This window comes from Neofelis nebulosa, chromosome 10 (genome assembly GCF_028018385.1).
Source record: "Neofelis nebulosa isolate mNeoNeb1 chromosome 10, mNeoNeb1.pri, whole genome shotgun sequence".
Classification (NCBI taxonomy): Eukaryota; Metazoa; Chordata; class Mammalia; order Carnivora; family Felidae; genus Neofelis; species Neofelis nebulosa.
Window position 1 is genome coordinate 105,454,417 of NC_080791.1, and position 24,464 is coordinate 105,478,880.

Genomic DNA, 24,464 nt, shown 5'->3' on the forward strand with positions numbered 1-24,464 from the left:
ACAGGCGCCCGGGTGCCCGCCAGGCGATTCCGGCCGAGGGCTCAGGGTTCCGCTCCCATCCCACAGACTCTCCATCAGCCCATGCCCACGTCCCAGACACCTCAACAAATCTATTCAATGCAGAATCCATAAAACAGCTCACACCCCATTTATTATTTAAAAATATTTTGTTACAAAAGGAAAAAAATACAATGCAGTATAAAAGATTGACAGCGTCATCAAGTTTATTACACAATTTTCAACCTATCAGAAAGACAAACAAATCACCGACAACAGGGGGACGGGGCCTTGGCTTTTTTGAGGGCTGGGTTGTTTTTTTTTTTTTTTTTTTCCTTTTGCTATCAGGAAATAAAACTAAAATTTGTGTCATTGAGTAAAAACAAAACAAAAGTGGGGAGAAAAAAATTCTCCGGGTAAACGGCTTTTCTGGTATTCTATATATTTTCTTCCTTAAACTGTCACCTTACTTGGTTTTCTCTACATTTTAAAAAGACACCCGGAGCTGCTCTTGAGGATAAGCACATCACTTAACACTTGGCCAGTTGGGCGGGGGGCCGTGTTCTGAAGTGGAGGTGGGGATGGGGTTGGGGGACAGGGGGAAAAAAGCTACAAACCTGTAGCCTCTGTCCCAAGGGAATGTGCCTCTCCAACCCTGGGGGGACCCCTCACTGACTGATTGAGGGCTATGTCAGAAACGTGCAGGGAACAGAGGAAGGGTTCAGTCCCACTCAGTCTCTCCCCTCTGAGCCAGAAGGGTCTCCAGTGACCCTACGTCTCACATGCCAAGTCTCATCTCACACGCCACGTCTCTTCTCATGTCGGATGTCACATGCCCTGTAAATGCAGGCAGAAACAGCCCCCGTCGCCCCATGGGTACCGCAGGACCCCGTCGCCGCTTCTTCCTTCAGCAGCAACCACATCACAACTTAGATGTTATGGGAAAAGCAATTCCATTTGCCTGTGTAGAAAACGGCCCCCAGAGTGGTGGTCCTTAGAACGCTGAGCTGAACTCATTCGAGTCAGGCTCCACTTCTTCCTTGCTCCCCATGAGAGGCAGGAAGTGCCTCCACGTAGAGCGAGGGGAGCTATTAAGTCAACAGTCAAAAGGTGGAAAGACACCACATTTGTGACTTTACCTGCCTACTAGTGCCAGGTTATCCCACGGTAAGTAAAGGTATGTACCTGGAGGATGTAAGCCCCTGCTCACATCGAACCTGAAAACAGAAAAGCCTATGGAAGTAGGCTCTCTCTCGCCCAGCTTGCCTCCTCTCCCACTCCTCCTGGTACTTCACAAGGGTTCTTCGTTGCTGAGGTCCGATGTCCCCATCTCCCAGTGGCAGTATCTTCCTCTAAAACAAGGAAGCAGCCTTCTTGGGGGAGGGGCTCCACGTGTGAAATGGAAAAGCCCCAGGAAAGGGAACACCTAGTACAGGTGGTTATTGCAAGAGGCGACCAAGCACGAAGCAGCAGAGGGTGGTAAGTGGCGCTGCCGGCTCCCCGGCAGAAAGCGACCTCAGGGGCCTTCTCTGCTTAGGAGGGGCAGGTCCACTGAGGCGGCTGGGCGGCAGGGGGCCGGAAAGGTTCGGCCCTCTGGGAGGTCAGGGAAACCAACCGTCAATACGTAAGAGGGGAACGCAAGAACAGGAGAGGCTGCTCATAAGGGAATTTCTGTTCTCAGGGTCCCTCTCAAAGGGCTGGGAGGGTAAAGGAGTTAAACAAAGAAGTGGTATGTTAGCAAGGGGTTTGGACCCTCTTGGCCCCATCAAACCTAGTGCCGAGGGCAGGACCCCGGGCGTATTTTGGCGCACCCAGTCCCTCTCCTAGATCCTGCAGGGAGGATCCATCTTCTTTGGGAAGAGAGCCTTCCCGCCAACCTCACCACTGAACCGCTCCTGGAGAATCAGAAACTCCTACGTTTCCTTGGACCGAGCACCATTCTCTATGGAGACCAGGGGCCTGGACATGTTTTCTTCCTGTCTGCCACCCCTCCCAACCACACGAAGTCTTTAGGTTCGTTCCCCTGACAAACAGGAGGTGTGGGATTGGGAGGGCCGCCAGGCAACCTTCAATCCTGTAGGGCAGAGGGTATTCCCTGGGTGTCTGAAGGGGGTTAGGGGCTTGGAGGAAGGGGGAGGGGTGGAGTGGCCTCCGTCCTTTAGTCCTGATCAAGGTGAGGAGATGCAAGTCCATTAAAAAAACATTTGCTTCCAACCAGACTCCTGCAATGAGAACATCAGAAGAAAAGAAAGAAAACGCAAGTTAGAGGTTACTTTCCGAATGATGGGCTTCTATGAACGACACTGGCATTTTTCTCAAGTTACCACATACGAAGTAGCGCATATACACGGACTGCAAGCCTGGGAGGGTGAAAGCAAGCAGGCAAGACTGTCCAGGGGCGTCCGGCACTGTGAGCAGTGAGGGAGAGGCTGCAGGAGCTACGGTGAGCAGAAAGAGAAAGCAGGGGCATCTCACTTGGAGGTTAGGGGGAAACAGACAATGAAAAGAGCTCTCAAAGCAGTTTGATTGGAAAGTAGGTGTTGGCTGGAAAAGTACGGAAACTCCAGCATTTCAAGAAAAGCTGCTCTAAGGGAATATGGGGAGTTTAAAGCCTGTTTCAGAAAATCTATTTTGAGCAAGTCCTAGCTTACCTTAAGGGGAGGGGTAAACATCTGGAAACGGGAGGCACAAGGGTTAAGAAAACAAGCAGGTACACGACCAAATCTACTGACTCCAAACACCCAGGAGGCCCTGTCAGGGAGCATGTACTTACACAGGAGACTCCTATACTTTTCTTTTAAAGAAGCCCCGTTTAAAACAGACTCCAGTGTCTACGAGAACACTTGTGGAGGCACACGTGCAAAGAGCCAGGGATGTTCTAAGCTGTACTAAAGGGATTTTAAGTCTTTACCCAGATGACAGCTCTGAGTGAGGGACCAAGAAGCATCCTGATACCAAGCAAGAGTGATCTGGCCAGGCCCCAACAGAAAGCAAGGAATGGAAGTAAAAGAATCGGCAGTTACCATCCAAGAAACCCAAAAGCACAAGTAAGAACTTCTGCCCAACAGTAAGGTACTGCTAAGCTACTTGCCACATCGCTACCAAACTTATAAGGTCCCTAGTACGTTCAACTCTGTTCCAATGCTGCAGTACCAGTAAGCGGGGGATGGGGGGGGGCGGGGGAGAGGTAGCTGGATCAATCTGACCATATAAGACAAAATTAATCACTAACAGGAAAAAGGGAGATTAAATTTGGGCTTAGGATGTCTACTAATGGCCAAACCAGCAACACAGCCTCCACACAAATGCTCCCTCTTTATGTATGCACTTCTGTGACCTAGAGGGGCTATCCGAGAAAAACACATCCACAAGCTACCTGATCCTTCTACGTTCTGAAATGGCACTATTTCGGCTTGGGATCTTCAGAATCTGTTACAGAAGCCTCTGTTTTCCGGTTTCTCTAAATACCTGTGCTGGCAGATGTCTGTCTCATTTTCTATATGGGAAAACTGAAGCCCTCAGTGCCTTCTCCATTTCTCACCATTGGGGTTTCTGAATCTCTGCATCGGATCAAAACTGAACACAATGTTTAGTTTTCACTGGACCAGGAGGATGGGAACGAGGTGAGAATGACCATCTTAAATAGGATAATAGCCCCAAATAATGAGCCAATAGCCAAGAACTACAGGAAGTTGAAGCCAAAGCCACAGATTACCTAAGAATATCCTCAAATTCCAAAGCATACACCTGTATACCCCAAAAGAGATGTAATTTGGGAATTGTCCCTACAAAGCAAAACATGAAGGATAACTAGTACATCAGGAGACGTAAACTGTAGCACCCAATTCTTAGAGGGTATGGTTACATCTGCTGGTAATGTTTGGATGCAGGCAGAAGCCAAAGTGGGCCAATCAGACTTCGTGCCCCAGTGCTGGTGTCCATCGTGAGGAAGGATGGAGAAAAAAGGTTGCTGTTGAATTGCTGCCTCTAGACAGAAGACACCTTTTGCTCTCAGGAAACACCTGTCTATACAATATAAACACTATTCTTTTCTAACTAAAAGGTGTTGTACATAGAACCCGCAAGGTTCTCCAGATATATGGGCCCATGTACATCTCCCCAACATGAGATCTCCTACGTCACAACTTGGCGACTGCAGATAGAACGAAGAGCCCTTAGGATGAGGATGTGAGAAAGTGACATTTTTGGGGTGTCTCAATCAGTTCTTTGGACTAGTTGTTCGGAGGGAATAACCAACGTGTCTAAGGGGTAAAAAATGGGGAACTGGAAAACCCATCGCAGAGTTCCTTTTCCTTGTCTTGTCATAGGCCTGCACAGGCCAAATGACTTTTCTGGGTACTGGGTTAAGGGATTCTTCAGTTATCCAAATGGAATCACCCTCCTCATGGAAGAAACAGTCCCATTTTACAGGTGGGAGAAATGAAGCAAAAGGACAGCTAAAGTCTCAGGTTCAGATGTTCAGTCCCCAAAGTACTAATTATCAGTGGACCTCACAAGTTCTCTATCAAAAGGCCGTGAAAAGCAAAGCCACCAGGAATGGTGACATGCAGGGACATGTTCTAACTGCTGAACCGAAGGTAGCCCCAGAGACTACAATCCGTGCTCTGCACGGACAAGTGCCTCCCTCGTCACTGTTCTCCTAGTCTCCACTCTGAAGGACCTACACCGTGAGCAGCAGGATTGGGGAAGGGGGGACACTGGACCCACAGCAACACTAGCAACTGTGCTAGCTCAAACAAGAGAAGGGGGATGCTGCCGCTGCCACCGAAGGGTGAGACAGGGACAAAGGTCTACCCCAATGCCTAGCTCTCCTGCCCACTCTGAGGCCAAATTAGCCAAGAGCTATTAGCAGCTCCACCTCCCCTCAAGTCTGTTTTTCTGGAAGATATATGGGCACCTTCTCAAACTCAACTTGTTGCAAAATCTAGAAAGAAGTATCTGGAACCCACAGCCTAACTGTTGATTTTATGTGGACTACCTTAGATTTCAGTGATCTCAAGCACTCTAAAATTTTGTGGAATAAATACGTGGTTTAAGAACAGAGAAGGAGGGGCGCCTGGGTGGCTCAGTAGGTTAACTGCCTGACTTTGGCTCAGGTCCTGATCTCATCGTTCATGAGTTCAAGCCCCGCATCGGGCTCTCTGCTGTCAGTGCAGAGCCTGCTTCGGATCCTCTCTCTGCCCCTCTCCCACCTCTCAAAAATAAAACTAAAAAAGAAGGGAAGCAGTTAAAAAGTTTAACTTTTCATTTTCCCACTTATTCGCCTCCTACAAAAGACGACAGAAAAGAATTTCCAGCTCTAACTGCTTAAATTAATGGCAGATAATGCCAAACAACAAAGTAGAAGGCAGCACCACATAACAGAACTTTCTTGTTAGCAGGTTGTCAGCAGGCCTAACACCACAGTTTCTGTCTACAGTCCCACCATTGCGTGTGAAGCACAGGCACTCTCAGGTAGCGGGAGGCTTTCTTTCCCCTTCTTCATCCAGTCATCCATCCAGCCACCCCTCAGACATGACAGAACCACTCCTAAGCCTCACCTTACCCCTCCTCACCCTGTTACTTCAGACCAACCAAACTGGCAAAAAAAAAACCAGGACACCTTCGTAACACACTTGACGTGAAACCACAATGTTGAAAAGAGCCCCCCCCGCGCCCGGTCACCTGGGTCACTCAGTAGCCTTCGGGAACCATGAACAGACCACCATCCCAGCCAGAGTCTAGACTACCGTTAAAGGTCTCCACGAAAAGAGAATCAACAATCACTCCTGCTTGCTTATAGACTAGAAACAATCTTCATTGGAAGTATTCTTTCAGTTGGGATTACTAAGCTGGTAGGACATAACTGGGAACTATGGGGCCCCTGCCCCCTTCCCTCAAGGTCTGAGAATGAAGACCGAGAAAAAGCAGGGTTGAGACATGCGGAGGGATTAAGTCCTGAGGGCACAGCTGGAGCCCCTGGATCCAGCTTACCCTTACTCAACTTCTCCATTACCTGAGTTAAAAAGTTCCCCCCACAACTCTTCTGCTTTTGCTTTGGAAAAAAAAAAAAAAACAAACAAAAAAACCCCCCAAAAAAACCCCATAGGACTGTCAATGAGATTTTTTCCCCCAAAAACAAATGTATCCTTCCATTGAAGTATACTCCACACTATTACATTAAATATGATTTTTTTAGATCAGACTTCTCCTCTGACTAAAGTATCCTGAGTTTCAAAATCTTTTTAATAGATATTAATTCTTAAAATCATTAATGCTGTGCCTTTTGAAAACTAACAAGAAGGCAATGGTCTTACTTTTTGTCTTGGTCAGTTCTTCTGATTTCTTACTTGCAAGTTTGGTGAGGTGAAAACAGAAGTGGCTATCATCTATTGAGAACTTGGTATGTGACAAGTCCTATGAGCGCTAAATGCTCTACATGGACTGTCTCACTGAATTCAACAATTCGGGGAGACAGTTGTTTTTATTATCTTCATTCCCAAATGAGGAAACTGAAGAACAAAGTAATAAGGCCCACAGGGGTGCCTGGGTGGCTCAATTGGTTAAGCGTCCTGTAAAACGTCCAACTCTTGGTTTCGGCTCGGGTCATGATCTCATGGTTCGGGAGATCTCAAGCCCCATGCATGGCTCTCCACCAAGTGTGTAGCCTGTTTGGGATTCTCTCTCTCCCTCTCTCTCTCCAAATAAATAAATAAACTTAAAAACAACAACAGGGGCGCCTGGGTGGCTCAGTCGGTTAAGTGGCCGACTTCGGCTCAGGTCATGATCTCACGGTCTGTGAGTTCGAGCCCCGCGTCAGGCTCTGTGCTGACAGCTCAGAGCCTGGAGCCTGTTTCAGATTCTGTGTCTCCCTCTCTCTCTGCCCCTCCCCTGTTCACGCTCTGTCTCTGTCTCAAAAATAAATAAACGTTAAAACAACAACAACAACAACAACAACAACAAAGTAATACGGCCCGCAGACACTGTGCTCTCAGCCCAGACGCCATGCTGTCTCCCAGGTACGAGCCTAAGGCAGACAAGACACAGACAAAACCAGCACAATCTCAGGTCCATTTCAGGGTGAGTCTTCTCCAAACGAGCCCCAAATCTGCCCTCCTCAACTTCCGGTTACCTAAGTCAAAAGTCCTCCCTTCCCCTTTATTTGCTTTAAAGAGAGAGAGCAAAATCTTTGCCGTAAGTATTTTTCCTTTCACACGAGGTGTCCCGCAGCCAGGAACAGGGCCTCATCCCACCTTTCTCAGTGGTGCCGGTCCCGCTCTCTATCCCGGTGTCGCTCATGCTCCCGGTTCCTTTCTTGGAAATAATCATCATGTCGATCTTCGTTATGAAGCAGGTCCCGATGCCTCCTGCTGCTCTCCCGGGACCGGCTAGGTGACCTCTCTCGGGATCGATGTCTTTTCCTATTAGAAAGATCCTTCAGCCTCACTCGGAGGACCTACCACACGCCTTCCAAGAGTGTTGTGTTTCGGTGTCTTCTGGTATTTGTCTGAACCACTTTTCTAGCATGGGCCCAATGTCTGAGGATTTAGCTCTTTGAGGACTCGTCTTTTTTTGGGGAAACAGTAACAGTCAAGTTTGTTGAGATCTTACTAATGTATCAGGCACAGTGCTAAGAGCTTTACATGCTTCTCTCACCTCATCTTTACGACAGGTCGGTACGATAAGTACTACTGTTGTCCCCTTTTTAAAAATGAGAAAAATGAGGTTTGGAAAGCCGAGTGACTTCCATACTCAAAGTCACACAGGTACTTAGAAGCAGAACTGAGATTCAAACCCAAGCACGTATGGCTTCAAAGCCCACGTTCTTAACTATGCCAGTCTATCTTTATTCCTAAATAGCCCACTGCCTCACCCAACACAGGTTCCAGACATCACGTCATTTGTCAACACAGGTGTTTGACTAACTCCTTCCCCTTAAAGACGTTACAGGGCTAGATCTGCTCTTTCAGCCAGGGCCCTGCCAGACCCCCTGGGCTCTTTTCCTCCCCCTGCCAATCCCTGGAAGAGTGCTACTCAGGGCTGGGAGGCCGCGGAAGCAACCAACAACTCACCTGGATGAGCTCCCGCTGGCACCCACACTGTAGGACTTGGCTTCAATGCCATGAAGACAGTCCTTAAGAGAGGAGATGAGGACACGGCAACGCTCATCATTGGCGACCCGGGACTGTTTGATAACAGCAATGGCTGTGAGCAGCGTCTCAATCGCGTCACTGTAATCCCCTGATAGGGGACGGATGGGAAAGGCCAACGATGAGCAGAGGCAGTAGACTATCGGGACCAAAAGGAGAACTCAGGAGGACACAATCAAGAGTAACTAGCTGTCCCACAGAACCATGGTAAAATGGACGAAGCAGAAGTGGCAGGTATAAAGCTGGACGGCACCTATATTCCAATGGTCTGGAATCAGACTGACGTTCTCAGATGTTGCTAGTGGATGTACAAACTGGTGCGTGGTTGTCTGAGGGCGACTGGACGATATCCGTTAAAATAAACAACATGCATACTTTTCGACCCAGCAATTCTAAAAATGTTCTACTTCTCTTCACAAGTATGTATGCTTAACAACGTATGTTTCGGCATTATTTTGTCAAAGAACTAGACACGACTTCAGTAGGGTCTGGCTATATGAATTATGGGACATTGGTTTTATAGAACACTACATAACCGTTAAAAAGCATAAGATAAATCTGTAGGTAAACAGAGTAATCCACATAAAGCGCTTAGCACAGTGCCAGGCACACAGTAAGGGCTCAATAAATGTTAGGTATTAGTACATATTGATAGATGTCCAGGATGTATTAATTTTTAAAAAGTTGCAAAACAGTATTCCATTTTTGTAAAAATAAAAATTACATGTATGCTGTCCTATACTGACACTAAATTGTAGATGGTCTTGGTGGTAGTCCTTGTATAGAGGACTTTCATTTATTAACAATGCACATTTCTAAGTCTGAATTATTTTAAATCTATAATCAGATGTGTGTACACATGTGTGTAACGTGTACCTAACACTTCTACACGTAGTGTGTGTGCGTATACATTTTTAAGTTACACTGCCATCAAGAACCAGCCCCTTCATTCCCCAAATATGAGCAATGCCTGGCTCAGGGATAGTGGTCATGGGCTGGGTACTTGCACGATGCTTTCCCAAGCTAGGTCAAGTGCATTACAGACAGAAGACAATGCGAGGGAAGCATGAAACCAGACAGGGGTCCAATGAGGAGGACTGGTAGCTTCCTCTGTGCAAGACAGTAAGAACAGAACAGAAGCTGAGGAGGAACTGTGATTCTGTAGAGGTCCAGGCACACCAGGCTGTCCGCTCTACCGGGGTGGGGAATTTTTGCTTATTTTGTAGGTATTCAATAAGTATTTGTGGTTTGAATGACTGGAATGAGAACAACAAAAAGGGAGGGAGATAGAGATTCAGTTATTGATCATCTCGAAGTGAAGGAGTTGGTAAGGAAGAACAATGATTATTTCCCTTATACTCCTCTGTATATATCTGACTTTAGTTACAATGAGCACTGATTACTTTCTAATTTAAAAATCACTCAGATGTCAATGAATGTTTTGGGGAGGAAAAAAAAAGGAAATAAGAAATATATATATATATATATGTGTGTGTATATATATATATATGTGTGTATATATATATATATATGCGTGTGTGTGTGTATATATATATATATATATATATATATATATATATGTGTGTGTGTATATATATAAAATATTTCCTGTCTTTAACCTACTCTGTGGATTCAAATTTGGCAGCCAGAGATGAGAAATTACAGAAAACAGACAATATTTACTGTTAACCTATTTCTTAGACGGTCCACATTTACGTCAAATGGGAAACTCACAAGAAGGAAGTGAATATGACTAATATCGTAATGTGAAACTCAGACCAGAACTCTATAAAGAACCAAAGATTCCATGCCCGGGGCTCTCAGAGTCACAGCTTCTGGTTCTGCCCACTGATTGCTGACAGCAGGGCCAAAGTCAGCCATTAGGGCATATCATGTCTTACGATGACACCCAACAGACCTCCTTATTTCTAGGATAGGCTGCGTGGAGGCCACCAGTTCTGCCAAGACCCCCGGATATAAGGAGATTCCCTAACAAACCACATCTAGCTGGGGCATGAGTCCTAAAAACCCAGGGTCTACACTTGGCACTGCAGACACTAGATGCCCTGATCAACCGCTGAGATCTCCACGAGGCCAGGAATTTCATTCTACAACAAATACTATGCTGAGGTATTATTAGTCCTTTATGACCTAGGCACGAAGTTTGTTTTCATGGGGCAGGTTTAGGTACAGGTTCAATAAATAACACCAGTGAAGCTTCTGCAAAGCCACAACATCAGGTTATATATACTGCTTCTCAAAATGTGCCACTCTTGAGACTCTAACAGTGCTCCAACTTTATCTTACTGAACTTCCTGCCAATGGAAATGACAAAACCTGGGAAAACCAAAGGTAAGGAGAAGACAGCAAAGGTAAGGGTGAGTTACCTGCACTGGCTCCAGATACCGCTTTGGAAATGGCACTGCTGGAAATCGCTCTATTTCGCTTCATGATCTCTTCAAATTCTGCTTCGCTCACTGTGGAGGGCGGAGGGCCCGAGTCTCGGCTGCACAGAAAGAACATTTCTGATTGCCCACACCCCTTATGATCTTTACCACACCCTACAGTACGATGTCACTTAATCGTGCTCTCCTATAGAACGTCTTAAGTGGTTCTCACCCTGTTCATGTTTTATGTGTTCACATTCTCCTCAAGGACAGGACTGACATCGTGTTCTTTTGTAATTTTGGCATGACCCAATAGCACTAGGCATTCCCAGCATCCCTAATAGCCACTTATGGCGCTCAATTTAATCAAGCTCCTTAAAAAGGGATGTGACAGGCATGGTTTGGGTCAAGAGACTAAGATGCAACCAAAACACCAAATAAAAAACGTTACCTAACAGACGGTTAACTACTTCCCAGGACTCAACACTGTGGCAACAGAGTTTCCACAAGGGAAAACACAAGAATTCACGCTCACTTACTTCCTCAGGGGAGAACAAAATGCTTAACACATGGTCTACCCTACTATACCTGGCTCAGATCAGAAAGGAACAAGATAGTCCTTACCTGCCATGGTGGTTATAGGGTGCTGAGGCCTTCATGTAAGTATCTGGTGGAGGCCCCACTGTAGCATTTGGTGGGGGGAAGAAGGCTGGATTGAGGTGAAGGGCAGGTGGGATGGCCCCAGGGGGAGGTACAGCCAGATGAGGAGGTAATCGAGGAGGAGGGGGCATGAGATGCTGGTAGTGGATGCCAGGAGGAGGAGGAGGGACCCCAAAGCTTGAGGAGAGAGGGGGTGGGGGTGGAATTGGGGGTGGGGGCAGACCCATCAGGGGGAGGGCTGAAGGAGGGCGATTGAAGTAGGGCAGCACACTGGGGGGCTTATCCACACGGGCAGATGAGGGTACAAGGTTCTCAGAGGGTGTGGCCCGTCCATCAGCAGAATCACTAGAATCCCGGGAATGGGCCCGTGGAGGTATTCCTATGAAGCAAAACAGAACTAACATTACTGCCCAGGCTTTACACGTACCCACGGGACCAGCTCATCCTTCAGCAAGAGTCCTCCGACACCACACTGAGGAAGGCGACAGGTAGCTGAGAAAGAAGATGAAATCATCGGCTCCCTTTTCTTTGGCCTCAGAAAAAAAGGCAAGCGAGTTAAGTCATAAACCCAGACAGCACGATCACTCTAGTCCTGTTTGTCAGAGGATGCTCTTTATCCAGAACTCTCAGTGCTTTACACTGAATTTAGCCTCAGATTTGCTTTCAATTTCTAAATGCAGGGTCCTAATTAACCCCCAAGAAAATGACCTGTTCAAGTATGTTCATGACTGTTCAGCTGGATTCAAGCAGACGTGAAATCCCAGGGCCCTTCTCCTTCGGCCAGTACTAGCTGATCTTAGACTAATGTGCTAACATACACTTGAAATTCTCTTTGCCGTGGCACTATGGCCAGGGAATTTGGGAAAAGGGAAGGGAGGGCAGGGGACATATTTCTTCCAACCATATACTGAAACTAGTCACTGGGACGGGGAACAGACATATACCACAGAAGGCTTGGAGGTCAAGTTGAGAGGTAGGGAGAAAATGGGAGGTAAGCCAAGATAAGATGTGCCCACAGAACGAGCAGAAGGCACACAGCCGAGAGCAGGGACTCCTAGTAAAAGCTTCGTGAAAAACAAGCCTCATACCTGGGGAACTCCCACTATATTTCAGTGGCCCAAACACTGTACCCCACAGGGCAGCCTACCAGGGAACATCACCATAGCACCTTGGTATGGTGTTGTGCACAACAGGGACTCAAACATGCTTGTACGCAGCTGGGAATGGGGTCGTAAACTGTCAAGTCACCCAGTTAAACTTGTTCACTCTCCCAATTTAACAGTCGACTCCAAGCCTGGTTAGTGTGGAATTGAACAGAAGAACACGATCACATGGCCTTAAAGGTCTTGCCGGGAGGCAGAGATGCCATTAGCAGTCAAATGTGGACAGAAAGGAGAGTGCTCCGTAAACTAACACTTGCTGGCAGACACGACTCCAGGTTCAAACACAGGGGGAGGGGGTCCATCACCCAGCAACCACCGAGCTTTCTTCACCGTAGTGTACCACCAGTGCCTGTCACGGCACACTTGTGCTCTTCGTGCCTCAAACACACGGCAGCTTGTCTCTTCCCTGAGTTCTCGCAAATCGAAGAAAGAGGTATTAGCACGTGTGATCCTCTGCAAGTTCGCCATCTTCTCGGTTACTGCTCCCACTTCTGCACGGGTTCTGTTTTGTATCTATGGCTACAATCCCAAGAGCAGCAACCATTTTTAGGCGGAGGAAGTCCACCAGCTGTACTCAGTGACTTAACGGAGCCCAAGTCTGTCAGCATGACAGAGCAGACCACCACCACTCGGTCACTACCATTATTTCAGCCAAGAACGGGAACGCTGAGTAAGCAGCCAGGTGGAGGTAGGAATGTTATCCCTAATGCGACTGTCAATTTATGCATCTTAGGAAAGTCAGAAGAGGGTTGAATTACATAAAGGCTCTGAAACAGAAACTTGAAAATTCAAGTTGTCAAGGAAGAAAAGTGGGTGCCTTTTAACCCAGAGCAATGGGAGCTCACACTACACCCATCTAGGCTCTCAAACTAGTTAAAAGAACAGTTTTTCCTATGCAAGAGACAAGTGGCCAGATTTTCACGTTCCATCAATCAATACAAGGCGCTATCTTGAGAGCAGGACCTAAGAAATGACAGAACGTAGGCGGTGAGTCTGTCCCCCTCCCCCGCCACCCCCGCTGTCAGAAAAGAAAAGTAAAGCCAGTTGGCGGCTTCAGGCAGGGCCTTGCAGGGTGGCTGCACCTTGTGAGGTCAGGACAATCCAAGGTCTGGTCCTCAGGTTTCGCAGGTTCAGAAACTCGATTTTAACAGTACATCCAGGGGTGATTGTACCCTAGGAAACTGATTCACGCTAACCAAACTCACAAGAGACTGATTCATAAACCAGAATGCCAATTTATTAATTTACAATGAGAAATATAACTGCCAAGCAGACCGGAATACTTGTGTCGGCTGGTCAGCGCATTCTCTTCCCAGTAGGAGAGCCTAGTTGGGAAACCAAATTAGTATCAGAAGGTGGCTTGGTGAGTACAGAATCAGAACAAAGGGAGCAAGGTGAACTTAAGTGATACCATCATCAAGCTAAGGTAGTAAATATGATGCAGCTTTATTAGTGGGAAGGATCTGCCAAGCAGACTAAAATACCTGGTCACTGAAAGGGCACCCTCTCCCCCAGACAATGCTAGAAAAACACTGTGAAATTCTTATTTTCCAGCCCTCCTTTTGGTTGATTCCTTACAGAGCACCCTTCCAACATAGGTTTATGACAAGATTAGAGCCATCTTTATGCCTATTACCAACACATTAGGGTGGCTGCTGCTTGTTAATTAACAGAGGGCACAGGTTACAATTAAGCGCATACACGGATTTTTTAGATAGAAACGCGTAATTTAGAGTTGACAGGAACTTTGAACATCACGTATCTACTTCAGAGAAGGGAAGAGGTCCTAAGCAGTAAAGTGACTTGCCCAAGGTCACACGATGAGTTAGTGGCAGAACCAAACTATAACTTGAACCTACCTCTCAGCACAGTGTTCTTTCTTGTACACAGCCTCATGTTTGGGTCTAACTGACCGCGCCACCACCCATAACCCCCGCCACCCACCCCCGCGCCCCACACTGTAGGCAGAGCCCACAACACAGCAAACAACCCCACAAACTTGCCCCCCTTCAGACAGATGGTCTCCACGTACCCCCTCTTGGGACTCGGACGCACTCACGTTTCCGAGCCTGTGCCTCAAACTGTGACAGGTTCTGCCGGGTGGCCGGCCTCACGTCCACTTTTTCTCCATTAAGAACTTTTCCTGGCAGGAGTTCCAACAATTTGTGGACAGAGTTTTCAGAGGCTACCACCACCTCAGCATACCTTGGGGAAGAAAAATTGAAAACGAGTGAGATCTACTAGCCGAACAAGAGAGGGACAAAGAAACACTCTTCCGCTTTTAGTGAAAATTGGTAAAGCAAAAGAAAGATTTCTTGCTAATACAACATATACAAAACCACCCTTGATAAAAAGGTGTCACCCTTTAATCTTCCTATTTATTTGGAATTAGAAATCAGCTTTCTTGGCCCCTCAATGGATGGACATTGTTACGCTGCAGCTAGGTCCCCATTCTACAGCAGTGTGCCAAAACCAAGGAAATAATCCTGGCCAGGGGTAGGAGGGATTAAAATCCAGGGTCAAAATACAGTGCAGATCTGTTATCCTAACGGTGACAAACTAAAAGGGGCTTCTCAAATCCAGACCTCACCCTTTGGACTGGCCATTTGCTCGATTCTCTGCAAATTTCAACTCCACCACATCATAGACTCCTATAGAGCGAATAACCTGGATCAGCTGCTGGTCTGTAGTCCACTGGGGCCGGCAAGATGGAAAAGGAAGAAATGTCAACAGCTACACCCCCGCCCCACCTAGAATGTCCCAAACCCCTTCACCAAACCTAGGATTCTAGTCACAACCACGACCTCCCAGAGAAACCCTAAAGCCCATCAACATTTCAATTAGTGCAGGCTTTTCTTATTATCCTCATCCATACAGAATCCCAAAACTTCCCACCCCCTCCCCAATCCCCGTCTTTTGAGATTAAGAAGATTAAAACCTATTTTAACTTTGACTGCCATTTGGGCTGGCTGGTCATCGGTTCAAACACTGATTATTAGCAGCTTTAATTACAGAGCTGACAGGCTACAGTTTGACCACTGTCAGGAGTATGTTCATTTTCTAATTTGGGCTCTCCCTCTACCAGTCCCAAAACATGTTATACAAGAACTTTTGCAGAACAACAATCACCACCTACCCCGAGTATACTAGAACTATCAAGGTCTTTGATCCCTGTCTCACCCATCGTTATCAAAGGACCGTCTAATGACCACCAAGAGTTCAAGGTGCTCATTCTGAAATCTCATCCCACAGATGACCCTACTGGACATAAAGCCCCAGGGTCAGGGGCATTAACAAGATGGCAGAAAAAGCAACTACCCACTTAATCATTGCTTTCTTCGGCACCAGTACGTCCTCAGGATAGTTCTCTTTCAGAGATCAATCCAACCTGATCCCAGGAAAAAGAAATCCAACCCCATCAGAGCACAAAACAGTGCAACAGTGGTTTTTGAAAATGCCATCACCTCCCAGTGCTCTCCCTCCAGCCTACCCAGGGGCCTTTTTGGTTCCCCATGCTCACCCAGGAGAAGCTGCCCACATAGACAGCAGCTCGCCTATTACGCAGGCCACTGTACGTGTACAGGATTGCAGGGCTCTTGTTATTGGGCTTGGGAGACGGCTCCTGGCGAACAGGGGGAGGTGGCTCAGTGCTGCTGCTTCTGTCATCTGAGGGCTGTGAGGTGGCTGTCAACACGTCATCATACAGGTCAATCTGATCTGTATTGTTGAACTCCGGGTCCTAAGAGATGAGGGGTTGACAAAGGTGGGTTTGCAGACCTTCCACTGGGTTCGTTCTATTTCATTCTAGTTCACTTAGAATCCACGGTCAAGTGCTTCATAAAACAACATGTAAAACTTCTTTGTCCTACTCCAGGAAACTAGGTAAGAATAATTTCCTTTTAAGAATAATATTTCACTTAAAACCATGTCATTGAATTATGCTTCTGTAGGCTTTTCTTCTAAGACCCTGTTAGTAGTCTGCGACGTGTCCAGCTTCAGCCAGCTGTGAGAATCAGAAAGTCACGGTGATTAAAGAAGCAAACTAAGAATGCATACAGATGCAACTACTACGGCTACCAAAGAGGGCAGCTTCTAAAGGCCACATCGAAGACACAGCAACGAAAACTTACTTCCACCATCTCATGCTGCTTCCACGATCAAGAGTTACACAAAACTTACTACTCTATTTAATCAGAAAGACAGTACATTCATTCAGAAGGAAAAAGCATATGAAAGCGGAAACTAGAATGCAAAAAAGAATTGGGAGTTACTGGTTTAAACTTCTACATTTACACAAATGATTTAGAGAGGCTCTGAAACTCAGTCAGCCCACAGTCCCGTCTTTCTACTAACCACCAAAGAAACATTAAAAAAAAGGGGGGTGGGGAGAGGAATAACTCTGGGAGATTTTCCCTTACTATTTCTCAAATGACAATGCAGATCCAATACGTTACTATGACACTTATATGAGAGACTTTTGGGGAGAAACACCAAAGACATTCAATGATACACAAAAACAGTGAAGTTCTCTAAAACAGAAGGGCAGAAAACAGGCCAAGCACCCATGTCGCAAACTGTGTCACGGTTAGCATTTACAATGTGGACACGTACTCTGAAAGACACGTGAAATGTACTTTGTGTGTATGTGATATATTGCTGTTACGGACCGAATGCCTGTGGCCCCTCCAAAGTGCATACGCTGAAACCCTCTTCCCCGGTGTGATGGTATTAGGAGGAGGGGCCTTTGGGAGATAACCGAAATTAAATGAGGTTTTGAGGGGGAACCCTCGTGAAAAGGATTAGTACCCATATAAAAGCCAAGAGAAAGCATGCCTGCCTTGTATCCCTGCTCAGCCTGCTGGCATTCTGCCCCCAGAAGAGGGCCCTCACCAGACCCAAACCTGATTTTAGTCTTCCAGTTTCCAGAACAGGGAGATACATTTCTGTTGTTTATAAGCACTAAGTGTTTGGTATTTTGTTACAGCAGCCTAAGTTAACACTATGTACCCCCAATCCTAAAACCACGAGAACTACTGCCAAGTGACCTCAACGTTTCAGATTTTGCAATGTATCTCAGAGAGCTCTTTTTAAGGATCAGTGTTTTCTCAGAGAACGTTCGAAAACATCCCGACCGTGCTAAAGATGCTGCTGCCAACATGTCAGACAGAAGTTCAAAGTGTTTGAGGGGAACTACAGCTCATCATGTCATTGCTGTGTTTTTAAAAAGGAAACAAAGAAGAACCTACGTTAGGTAACTTGTCTAGTTCTCTGAAGGACAGCACTTCCTATGATGTAACTCAGGATAGGAAGTTCCAGGAACTTTCTCTGTTCAATTCCATCACAACTGCAGATTCTAAAATGAGACTAGAGACGAGACTCACTACTAGATTCATTCCTAGACCTATATACCATCACAGACTTCTGGAAACAATTTTCTAGTTCCTCAGTTCATCTGAAGAACAATGGAAGAACGTACACACAAAAATAGCATTACCGGCCTGTTCTGGTAGTGAAGGGGGAAAGGGTTCCACTCCCCGAGGCATGTAAATAATTCCAAATATTACATATACCCTAAAAACCCCTGTAAGAGGAGTGTATACACTTGCTAAAACATCAGAAATAGGATGGCAAAAGAGAATAACCTTTTTATTTTTTTTTAAGTTTATTTATTCAGGGGCGCCTGGATAGCTCAGTCGGTTGAGCATCCGGCTTTGGCTCAGGTCATGATCTCACGGTTCGTGAGTTCGGGCCCCGCATCGGGCTCTGTGCTGACAGCTCAGAGCCTGGAGCCTGCTTCCGATTCTGTCTCTCCCTCTCTCTCTGCCCCTCCCCCACATGCGCTCTCTCTCTGCCTCTCAAAAATAAAGAATACTGAAAAAAAAATTAAAGTTTATTCATTTTGAGAGAGAGAGAGCACACGCGAGCGGGAGAGGGGTAGAGAGAGAGAGAGAGAGAGAGAGAGAGAGAGAGGGAATTAAGCAGGCTCTGCGCTGACAGAGCTGGGCTCTGGGCTCGATCTCATGAACTGTGAGATCATGACCTGAGCTGAAACCAAGAGTTGGATGCTTAACTGAGGCACCCCAAGACAGACCTTTTTGGAGGCGACTTGTAAGTAAGAAAAGGAATTAATGAGATAAATAAGCACAAAAAGACTGTTCTAGATAGTCAATTTATAAATAAGGATCTTCCATAAAGAGTATGTAAAGAACAGGAAGAGAAGCTAACACTGGAGAGCACGGGGGGCATAATAACGGGAGTACAGCGAAGGGCTAAAAACTTGACAAACACAATGTGCGTAAAATACTTCACAGCTATTATGTCTCGGGAATTGCAACTCTAGACAAAATCATTTATTTCCTTATTCCTGTACTAAGTATGGTGATACGCCCTTGTGGTTCAAAGGAAGAAGATGGAAACCGCTTGAGCCTCTTCAACGTTCTAATCCTTAGAGAGCAATAGTCCACACCAGGGCGCTTTTAAAATTCACTTCTTTATTTACTGAGTGTTTCTTTATTTTTGAGAAGGAGAGAGAAAGAGTGTGTGCAGGGGAGGGGCAGAGCGAGGGGGGCAGAGGATTCGAAGTGGGCTCCACTCTCACAGCAGACAGCCTGACGTGGGACCCCAACTCATGATCCGTGAGATCATGACCTGAGTCAAAGCTGGGAGCTTAACGGACTGAGCCACCCAAGCACCCCACTTCTTAAATTTAAATCGAGGATTTTGAAATGGAACTTAAAGGGAATAAAGAAACACACCATCTTGGATACTCAGTGGAACCAAATTAGGATTCCTTCCGGCACTATCTGTGATTCAGAGATGCGAATCTAAAAGTTGTAATACAAAAATCAGCACCGATACTTGGGTAGTGAACTAGCGTGCAGATTTGGGCCAGCTCAGAGATCACACACGTGACCAGGAAACCTCCCGTACTGCAAGCCTAGGCAAACAATCTACTCTTTTAGGGACCCTTAGAGAACACGGTAAGACTCAAATCCTGAAAAACCTTGTACATGATTACCTTACCACTTTAAGAAGCACAAAAGGATTCAATGAATCCAAAACTGGCACAAGATTCAAATGGTTTCTCTGGGCCATAGAACCTGGGAACTGTTCTGATGCACAGAGCAGGCCTGTGGAGGAGTCTGCTGAAGAAACAACGTATCAAGTTGTGTTTGAATTTAAGTCTACTAGCAACACCAATTCATTTTAAGTTCTTGAGCTGGTAAGAGAAAAACAGATAAGGCCTTGAAGCTTTTCTGATTACCAAAGGAGCTGGCGATTTACTCAGTGTTGAATTAGGTTAAAGCAAAATCTAATTCTACAAATTAAGGGAAAAATACAATGTTTTATGTGCACTGATGCCAAAGGTTTAGTTCCAGGGAGATTAAAAAGTATGTATTCGTATTTAAAAGTGATTATATCAGGAAGAATTTTGTGTTTAATCGTATAGGAAGAACTGTGACAGTCTCAAGAAGCTCTTTAGATAAAAAACAACTTGCATGATTCTGAATTTAAGGAAGAACCTCTCCACCTGTATGTTCCATGTTTCTACCCTCCATCCCCCTTTTCCTGATATCTGAGAGAAGAAAGGTTAGCATTTATTTTTCTCAAAGCAACCTACTCAATGTTCCTTTTAATTGTAACTAAAGCTCAAAGTTTTTGCCTTTATGACGACTGTCTCCAGTCCTCACCTCATACCTGCCTTCCTTGCCACTATCCACTGCCCTCAACCGCCAGGAATGGAATGTCTTTTGAACACAGGGATCCATTTGTTCCCATTCCCTCACTGGTCTTGACACAGTGCCTAGCAAACAGAAATTGCTCAATAAATACTTGATGGAAATAGCAAAGAGAACTGGGTAGTGTGCAAAGCACCTTGCTTAGCACAAGGAACAGAGAGAAACACTCAGCAAAGCGGCAGCTCTCACTCACTTTTCCAGAGTACCTCCCAGCCCAAGAGAGCAGCTGTGAATTTCAAGACTCCCGATGTGACAGCAGTAAAGCAGTTCGGTAAAAAGAGGCTTTTATAGCACGCTACAGGGGATCAGGGAGTCAGCACCACAGGGTTCCATCTAGAAACTGTTCATTTTGCCTGGGGACCAGAGTACCATGTGGCAAGGTTCTTGAGCATGGGTTCTTGAGCTTGGGATGAATCCTTAATATTCTTAAAACATTCTAAAACACAATCTGTCCTGGCTGTCTTCAGTCTAACCTTGCTTTTTACAATGCTTGCCAAACAAAACCTTAATCATTTCTTTAGCAGCCTCCCAATTACACTAAAACCGGCTTTACCAAAAATTTACTCATGAGAGGAACACTCCTCCCTGGACCTTCCGTAAATGGACATGATATTCAAAATCTGTACTTCTTCCAACTTGCCAAGCATTAATTATTGTCTATTTGATACAAACGTCTACTAGATTCCACACACCATCTTTGGCCTTACACCCATAAACAAGTCTTTTTTTTTTTTTTTTTTAAACGTTTATTTATTTTTGAGACAGAGAGAGACAGAGCATGAACGGGGGAGGGTCAGAGAGAGGGAGACACAGAATCGGAAACAGGCTCCAGGCTCTGAGCGGTCAGCACAGAGCCCGACATGGGGCTCGAACTCAGGGACCGTGAGATCGTGACCTGAGCTGAAGTCGGACGCTCAACTGACCGAGCCACCCAGGCGCCCCAGGTCTTTTTTAACTAAAGACACAGGAGAACAAATTGTTGAGGCCAAAGACACGGCAGCGACCACTGGATAAGGTCTGTGCCTTGACTATACCCTGTAAGTTATACTGCTTAAGAAATTCTGAAATTCCATTTTCTAAGACCAAATGTGACTAGACCTATCCTGTTCTGCTCATTTCTCAAAGTGATTCAGCAGCATGGTTATCTACCTATAGAGAAGAAAATTAAGGGGGGAAAAAAGGGTTTTTAAAAAAAATTTTTTTTTTTCAATGTTTTTAATTTATTTTTGGGACAGAGAGAGACAGAGCATGAACGGGGGAGGGGCAGAGAGAGAGGGAGACACAGAATCGGAAACAGGCTCCAGGCTCTGAGCCATCAGCCCAGAGCCTGACGCGGGGCTCGAACTCACGGACCGCGAGATCGTGACCTGGCTGAAGTCGGACGCTTAACCGACTGCGCCACCCAGGCGCCCCAAAAAAGGGTTTTTTATTAATAACTATCCTTCTTATCATGTACTAAAAACAAAACAAAAAAATGAAAACCACCCATAACTTGTAAAGAATAGTAAAGGTCTGATTCAAAGTAATATGGAAAACTCAGGAAAACAATGGTTGTAACTAAACTGATATACTGAACCTTTCTATTCATCCATAATTATTTGACTTGAGCTTAAAAATTTTTTTCATGTATTTAGATCAACATGTAGATGACTCCAGTATACCTGAGGAGATGTGGGAAAATGACTATTAAAAAGTATAACTGAAGGGGCGCCTGGGTGGCGCAGTCGGTTAAGCGTCCGACTTCAGCCGGGTCACGATCTCGCGCTCCGTGAGTTCGAGCCCCGCGCCAGGCTCTGGGCTGATGGCTCAGAGCCTGGAGCCTGTTTCCGATTCTGTGTCTCCCTCTCTCTCTGCCCCTCCCCCGTTCATGCTCTGTCTCCCTCTGTCCCAAAAATAAAAAACGTTGAAAAAAAAAATTAAAAAAAAAAAAAAAAAAAGTATAACTGAAGGGGCGCCTGGGTGGCGCAGTCGGTTAAGCGTCCGACTTCAGCCAGGTCACGATCTTGCGGTCCGTGAGTTCGAGCCCCGCGTCAGGCTCTGGGCTGATGGCTCGGAGCCTGGAGCCTGTTTCCGATTCTGTGTCTCCCTCTCTCTCTGCCCCTCCCCCGTTCATGCTCTGTCTCTCTCTGTCCCAAAAATAAATAAAAAAATAAAAATAAAAAAAAAAAGTATAACTGATGAAGCTGTACGATGGGTGCAAGATCATTATACTATTCTCTCTACTTTTGTATTTTAACGTCTCCATGTTAAAATGGCATAACGTGTTAATTTTTTTTTTTTTTTAACGCAAACTTTTGCCAAGTGTACAGAACCTCTTCTGTTGCCTTGTATAAAAGTCAGGGTCCAACCAGGGCACTCTCCTTCCCTAGTCTCTTCTTTTTACCCTCTTTCCAGGTTCTTGTGTGTATGCATTGAAAGACACCAATGAAAGAACAAGTTTACTCAAGTAAAATGGTCCTGAAAACAATCCAGGCAAGATACCACTAAGTTTTAAAAAGAGACTTTGAGAGGTGCCTGGGTGGCTCAGTTGGTTGAGTGACTGACTCCTGATTTTGGCTCAGGTCATGATCCCACGGTCATGGGATCAAGCCCCACTTCAGGCTCTGCACTGAATGTGGAGCCTGCTTAAGATTCTCTCTCTCTCTCTCTCTCTCTCTCTCTCTCTCTCTCTCACACACACTCATACTCTCTCCCTCCCTCTGCCCCTCTCCTCCACTAGCACGTCCTCTAAATAAATCAATCAATGAATGTTTGGTAGAATTTATCAAAAAAACAGAATAAAAAGAGACTTCAGAACATTCTTGAGCTTGACCTCAATATATTACTGTTTCAAGGGAAATCACCATGTAATGTTCCTCGACGTAACATAAAGAGATCAACAAATCCACAGGTCTATGCATGCTTTTTAACTGGTTTTCCCTCAAAACAATGAGATTCATCAATAAAATAAAATTTATTACACCAAAATGCCTACGCACCGCTGAAGACTGGAGTCAAACTACTTACAGGAAGAAGTAAAACCCAGAACAGTCAGAATGGAGCTGCGACTAATTGTTCAAGTATCTTTTATAGTGTGCTTTTGCACTGCCTCATGGAGGAGGAGACTACATTTCTCCAGCTGCCGTTTGAAAGAGTCACAAAGGAACGGGTATGAACACTGTCTTCACGAATACTACAGCAAACATAATTCTGATTTTTAAGTGTGCTCAGTCTCTGAGCAGACTGGCACCCAACTCTGGCCTCCTGGGGGAGCAAGTTCCACAGGTTGATCCCCATTCTATTAAACCTGATTTTTATTTGCTCTTAAATCAAAGCTTGTAAAATTAAGCCTGGAGGCTTAAAATTAACATAAAGCGGAACGGTCAGAAGTCTCGAAAGTCTCTGATAGAGGAAACATTTTAGACCCTACAGAGGGATGTTCAGGCCTAGCAAAGACTGCCATAGCCTGGAACCACCGCAAGTTTGGGGAAAGTGATTCCTCAGCTGATCCAGGACAAGCCAATGCTCCCGATGACCCCTCACCTGATTGAACTCCTCGTCAGCATATATATCAATCAAGTCCACTCCTTCTGACATGGCTCCGGAAGGAAGATCGCGAGCCCGGAGAACCGACCAAGTAAGAAAGATGCCACTGCGGTATCCTGGAAGAGGCAAGAGTTAGAAGGCGTGAGGGTCCCGGGCTGGGAGGAGAGCAATGGTTGCCAACCTCCGGTCTCCAGAGACGCAGCATCCCGGCAGCCCAAGCTCGGTCCCACCCGCTCCGCCCCGCCCCCGGCCTCGCGCCGCCCCTCGCTCTCCCAGGCCGCCGGGGCTCGCGGGGCTCGCTGCCCATCACCCTCGGGCCCGACCCGAGTTGCGCCGCAGCTGCCCGCGGCGCGACGGGAAAGTCCAGGCCTCTGCTCCTAGGGGCCCTGGGACGGCGCTGCGAAGAACGACCGCGGCGAAGCCCGCTGCCCCAGCCCGCCGCACCTGCCTAGGCCCCAGAGCGGCCCCGGCTTGCGTCCCTGCGGGTCGCGGAGCTCCAGCCGCCTTCGCTCCCCACCCAGGCCCAGTCCTCGCCCCCGGCTAGGCCCGCCCCGCTCCCTCCCCACAGACTCGGCCTGGCGCCCTCGGCCTCCTCCCTCAAAGGCCCGCGCCTCCCTCCGCCCGCCGACTCCGGCTGCCCCAAACTCAACCGACCCCCTCCCAGTTTCAGCGCTGGCCCCGAGCCCTCTTCCGGCCCAGCCGGCCCCCGGCCGCGCGCCCCCGTTACCGGGAATATGGCGGCGGCGGCGGCGAGTCCGGACTAGGCCCGAAGCGCGCGAACCGCTCTCGGTCCCAGGTCCCGCCCCCCCCCGCCGCTGGCGTCACACGCACAGCCACTTCCGC

The 24,464-nt window shown here is 46.7% G+C and overlaps 1 protein-coding gene across 5 annotated transcripts; it reads right to left on the reverse strand.

Annotated features, from left to right (window-relative positions):
* Positions 1-125: 125 nt before the first annotated feature.
* On the reverse strand, positions 126-24,464 carry CPSF7 (cleavage and polyadenylation specific factor 7). 5 transcript variants are annotated; one of them, XM_058689221.1, is made up of 11 exons: positions 24,349-24,464; positions 23,619-23,737; positions 15,878-16,096; positions 14,948-15,051; positions 14,390-14,562; positions 11,418-11,573; positions 11,159-11,216; positions 10,535-10,653; positions 8,070-8,238; positions 7,251-7,418; positions 126-2,219 (listed from the first exon to the last, which is right to left on the reverse strand). In XM_058689221.1, the coding sequence occupies exons 2-10, from the start codon at positions 23,670-23,672 to the stop codon at positions 7,256-7,258; spliced, it is 1,215 nt and encodes a 404-aa protein (XP_058545204.1). In that variant the 5' UTR covers positions 23,673-23,737; positions 24,349-24,464; the 3' UTR covers positions 126-2,219; positions 7,251-7,255. The 5 variants fall into 5 exon arrangements, with proteins under 5 accessions (XP_058545204.1, XP_058545203.1, XP_058545200.1 ...); XM_058689220.1 differs by having other exon boundaries at positions 11,159-11,573; positions 14,417-14,562; XM_058689217.1 differs by having other exon boundaries at positions 11,159-11,573.

Excerpts from the sequence above, each read along its gene's own strand:
- CPSF7 (XM_058689217.1), bottom strand. The coding sequence starts at position 23,672 with ATGTCAGAAGGAGTGGACTTGATTGATATATATGCTGACGAGGAGTTC. Across the intron at positions 15,052-15,877 it reads ATGTGGGCAGCTTCTCCTGG|TGGACTACAGACCAGCAGCT; the intron begins GTGAGCATGGGG and ends TGCCGGCCCCAG. Across the intron at positions 8,239-10,534 it reads GGTATCTGGAGCCAGTGCAG|GGGATTACAGTGACGCGATT; the intron begins GTAACTCACCCT and ends GTCCCCTATCAG.